The 5,136-nt window shown below is 41.3% G+C and overlaps 1 protein-coding gene across 1 annotated transcript; it reads left to right on the plus strand.

Moving 5' to 3' along the window:
• Positions 1–219: 219 nt before the first annotated feature.
• On the plus strand, positions 220–4,173 carry si:dkey-72l14.3 (Glyco_hydro_56 domain-containing protein). Its single transcript, XM_056464329.1, has 4 exons — positions 220–732; positions 1,130–1,525; positions 2,760–2,849; positions 3,646–4,173. Exons 1-4 carry the CDS (start codon positions 220–222, stop codon positions 4,171–4,173), a joined length of 1,527 nt encoding a protein of 508 aa, XP_056320304.1.
• The last annotated feature ends 963 nt before the right edge of the window (positions 4,174–5,136 follow it).

Below are 5,136 nucleotides of genomic sequence, written 5' to 3' on the forward strand. Positions count from 1 at the left end.
CAGTTTACCAAGGGATAGTTGTCATGCTAAAACAGAATTAATCTAGAAACAAAAACTAAAGAATCTCTGGTAATCAAAATCACTACACCAGAGAGACACTCAAAATCTTTACCAAAACATTTCTGTTACCCTCTTTTTCTCCACAGACATTATCCTTCTCCAAGGTGGCTTCTGTGTGAGTTTTGGGGTGAGGGGCCCTGAAACCTCTTGCTCAGCTCCATGGCTGGAAGACAGCGCATGTTCATCCTCCCCTCCCTTTATCTTACATTCCTCCATCTCTGTTTCTTCATTCCTGCACGTTTCTGTGGTCCTTCCCGGGCCCCTCTCCTTGCTGGCCAGCCCTTTCTGGTTCTGTGGGGTGTTCCAGATAAAGACTGTTTGGGCCGGCCAAACCCAGCTGCATTTGGGATGGAGTGGGAAGGCCGTGTGGCAATATTTTATGAAGACACGCTCGGACTTTACCCATATTTCACTGTGCAGGATCGTCCTGTCAATGGAGGCCTACCACAACACACCAGCCTTGACCTTCACCTTCAGAGGGTGGAGGGGGACCTGACCGTCTCATTACCCCAGGCAGGAGCACCTGGGCTGGGGATTCTGCGCTGGCAGGAGTGGGCACCTCAGTGGAACAGGAATAGAGGAAATAAAGCAAAGTACCTTGTTGAGTCGAGAGCTCTTCTGCGAGGATTTTTTCCAGATTGGAGTGTAGCGGAAGTGGAGAAATGGTCTCAGGTGATGACATTTTATTAAAGTAAAGAAACTACTGCTGTATACAAAATCGCCCCTTATACACTCATTCACTATTCCATACATTAATCCAATAATGTAATCCATTTGATGGATTGAATAAAAATGAGGGAACACTCAGCGAGCGGTCTAGTGAAACACAGTATTTTAATTTGTCATGTATACAAATGTTACTTTATGTTGTACACTCATTATTGAAAGGCATTATGGGATTGATTGAGCACACTTCAGAATGTCCACTATGGTTTCAGACATCACTACAAATAGCTGCTCCCTGAAATAGTGCACTGTATAAGAGTATAGGGGCAATTTTGCCTATCATACAGCCTATCATTCTGCGTTCAACTGTATTAACCAATTATATTATGTGATTTCACGTTAGGTTGACTTTGAGGCAGCAGCACAGTCCATAATGATGGAAACCCTGCGGGAGGTGAAGAAACTCCGCCCACAGAGATTATGGGGCCTGGCTCCGTATCCTAACTGCTATAACTTCGACCCCGCCCAGATGGCATTAGCCAATTACACGGGGCGGTGTCCTGCAGCGGAAATGGCCCTTAATGATGAGCTGATGTGGTTGTGGAAGCGGAGCGGAGCCCTTTATCCCGTCCTCTCACTGGAGAAGCTGCCAGAGGGGACCAAAGGGGCGTGGCTTTACTCAACCAATCAGATCAGAGAGGCATTACGAGTGGCAGCTCTTGCGGGGACTTCATCTGATCTTCCTGTGTTTCCGATGATCAAGATCGTTTACACTTCTTCCTCCTCCTTCCTCTCAGAGGTAATGAATAGTTTGCATCGGTTGCATCTGCTATAAGTCAATAGAGATTATATGTCTAATCTAAAATTGTTTGATGCTGAACATATAACTCTGTAGTTTAACAAAGAGACATCTTTAGTAGTCTCAAGCAATGAATTGTGCAATCAATTACATATATGCAAAAAATGTATCTAAAATAACAGAAACTAGCTGCTTGTTTTTTCTACTGTAATTTTCATGACCAAGTCAGACAACGTATTGTTTTAAGCTTTAAAAACACCAGTAAAAGTAACTTGGGTACACTTTACAGCATCAAGTATTATCCAATAATCAAGGTGTCAAAAGCAAGTAAGTAAGTAATGTGTATTTATATAGTGCATTTATCGTGTATGGCCATACATTCTAAGTGCTTCACAATCATGAGGGGGGTCTCTCCACTCCAGCACCAGTGTGCAGCATCCACTTGAATGATGCAACAGCAGCCACAGAACAACAGCGCCAGTGCGCTCACCACACACCAGCTGTTGGTGGTGTGGAGAAACAGTGATAGAGCCAATTCAGTGGATGGGGATGATTGGGAGGACATGATCGGTATGGGCTGATGGAGGGAATTTGCCCAGGACACTGGGACTACAACCCCTACTCTTTACAAGAAGTGCCATGGGATTTTTAATGACCACAGTGAGTCAGGATCTCGGTTTAACATCTTATCCGAAAGACGGTGCTCACTGACAGTACAGTGTCCCCCTTTCCCCCTCACTTTACTGGGCATTAGGACTCACTAACCTCACTGACCTCACTAACACCACTTCCAAAAGCAACCTAGTTTTTCCATATGGTCTCCCATCGCAACTTGGAAGCATGAATAAACGGGCAAATGCCCATGAATCATAAGCTTTGAGCAAGTGTCAATAGATTTTCACACTAATGAACTTTCAAAGGTGTGCAATTATGTGAATTTAGACTTTTTTAACTCTAATGCAGAAACAGATTTTATAAGGAGACATGCCATGTTTGACTTGATTTGGACTAAAAACACAATTTATGATAGTTGTGTTGTTGATTTAAAATAAGTCTATAAAGAAAACTGACAGTTTTGAAGGTCTTATTTCTTTCCTCATTCTATATACTAGTTGTAAAAGTAGGACTGTAAATAGTGCAGGTCTTATCAAGATACCTGCTTAGTGGAACTACTAATATTAAGAGGGACATTGGTGTTTCTCCTATAAATGTGTATGTACTGTATGATTTTCAGGCTGACCTGGTGAATACGATTGGAGAGAGTGCTGCTATGGGAGCATCTGGAGTCATTATATGGGAAAAATCATTAGCAGTTAAAACACAGGTAATCATTTAGTTTACATTAAAAATTTGGGTGATTTTTTTTATGATGAACATTCTTTCGTTTGACAAACTTGCTTTCATAATGACTCCTGAAACTGATCAGAAATGGCTCAAAACATGTTCATGTTAAAAAAAGAACTCTGTCTCATATAAATGCTGTACTTTTTAACGAGTCCTGAAATAAATGTTCTTGCACATACAACGAAGCATCATTTTTTCACCATATCCAGGAAACAATTGTGTTTAATAGACATCTAATAGACATCTAAATGTAGACAGCTTGGCTACAACAAAGCTAAACTTGGGCTGTGAATGAAAATCTAATAGACATCCAAGAATATCCCAAAACTAGACTAGTCGTCAAATAGACAGATTAGACAGACTTTATATGTGTAGTCATTCATATCTGTTTATTTGATGACTAGTCTAGTTTTGGCCTATTCTTAGACCTCTATTAGATTTTCACAGACAGCCCAAATTTAGCTTTGTTTTAGCCAAGACGACTATGTTTAGATGTCTATTAGACAGCTATTAGACATCTTTTAAATGCTTGCTGGGTAGACACAGATCCCAAGACTAAATAATATTTTAAATCAAAATAATTATAAGTTAATAAATAATATGTTTTGGCTGGATTTTGCATATGCTAAGTTCAACAACGCTGAGGCAATGAAATAAGGCACTTCTTTCAAAAATGTTTAGCCTATAAATTGTACTGACGCCAAAACTTATAAATCGTTTGTCTTTTCTACGCTTTTCAATGGATGCTGTATAATTTGCTCCTGTGTCTCCTGCAGAAATCCTGCTCAGAGTTTGGCTCATATGTTCGCCAGGTTCTCGGCCCTTACTCTGTCAATGTGACCACAGCAGCACGTCTCTGTGGGGTCTCTCTGTGTCAAGGCCGTGGACGCTGCGTGCGCAAGAAACCCGAGGACCCCACATACCTGCATCTTCCCTCAGCTCACTTTATGCTGATCCCGAACGGGGCAGAAGGAGTGCGGGCCACAGGCGAGCTTCCCACTGCTTACATTGACCTCTGGAAGAAGGACTTCCGGTGTCAGTGGTTCGAGGCACTGGAGGGCGCAGCAGCAGATCAAGAATCAGGAGCGGTGCTGGAAAACAGAAGGAAAATAACATCAGCAACAACAACAACAGTAAAGCCAGTGGGTGGCTTGAGCCAGAGTCAGAGTACAGTGGGTCCAGTGGTACCAATGGCACCAGCGCCTACCAAACAGCCAGTGGAAGGTGGAAGCTCAGCCCTTAAAACTCCCCTTGTCCTATTCTGTTCTCTGGCTCTCTTCAGCTTCGTTGTGTTTGATGTGTAAGGAGTTGAAGTATGACAGGACATTTGGGAACTCCAGTTGGCCTTGATTTTGAAGGAATATCTTCAAGAGAGGAGTTTTGTGAATTGGTGTCTTACATGGGTTTCAACTAACTTAAAATAACTGGCTGAATGAACAGATCTGATCTGAATCACCTGCACTTTGAAAATAATGTCTCACCTTTTTTATCGAAATATAAAATTACACTGAATGGAAATAGTTACTTTCTCAAATGTACAATAGAAAACAATAGGCTCATCCTAACAGACTAGCTAAGTGCCGAATGGATTTTTTACTAATGAAATGAGATTATTTTGTTTCAGCTTTTGATATCCAAGGTCAAGGACAGTAAACATTAAAATGTTTTTGAAAAATGTGTTTTCTATCAGTGTATCAGGTAAAAACTGCATTTATTTGACCAAAATAGCCAAAAGAAAATGTTGTGCAGTTTATATAAATTAAACGCTATTGTTTTCACTATGAATAAATGTTTTAAAATGTCATTTATTTCTTTGAATATTCAAATCACATGATCCTATAGAAATAATTCTAATATGCTGATTGGGTGTTCATGATTGCATAACTTTATATAAGTCGTAGGTTTGAGATCGTTCAAGAAATGAACACTGTTGTTCTGGAATGCTGCATTAAATTGATCAAAGCTGACACTTAAGACTTTAGGTCAGGGGTGTCCAAACTCGGTCCTGGAGGGCCGGTGTCCTGCAAAGTTTAGTTTCAACTCCAATCAGACACACCAGGGTTAGCTAATCAAGCTCTTAAGCTGCGGTCACACTGGACTTTTCTCCCCATAGACTTCCATTCATACCCACGCAAATGTGTCAAGCCTACTTTCCACTTCACACGACAAACGACAAGCGACAGACTGGAAGTCATTCATTTCCAATGGAGAGTAGTCCGGGTGCTGCGTGGAGTTCCGATAATCTCCGTACGCAGAAAATTCGGATC

Source organism: Danio aesculapii, chromosome 8, assembly GCF_903798145.1.
Source record: "Danio aesculapii chromosome 8, fDanAes4.1, whole genome shotgun sequence".
In the NCBI taxonomy this organism is placed as follows: domain Eukaryota; kingdom Metazoa; phylum Chordata; class Actinopteri; order Cypriniformes; family Danionidae; genus Danio; species Danio aesculapii.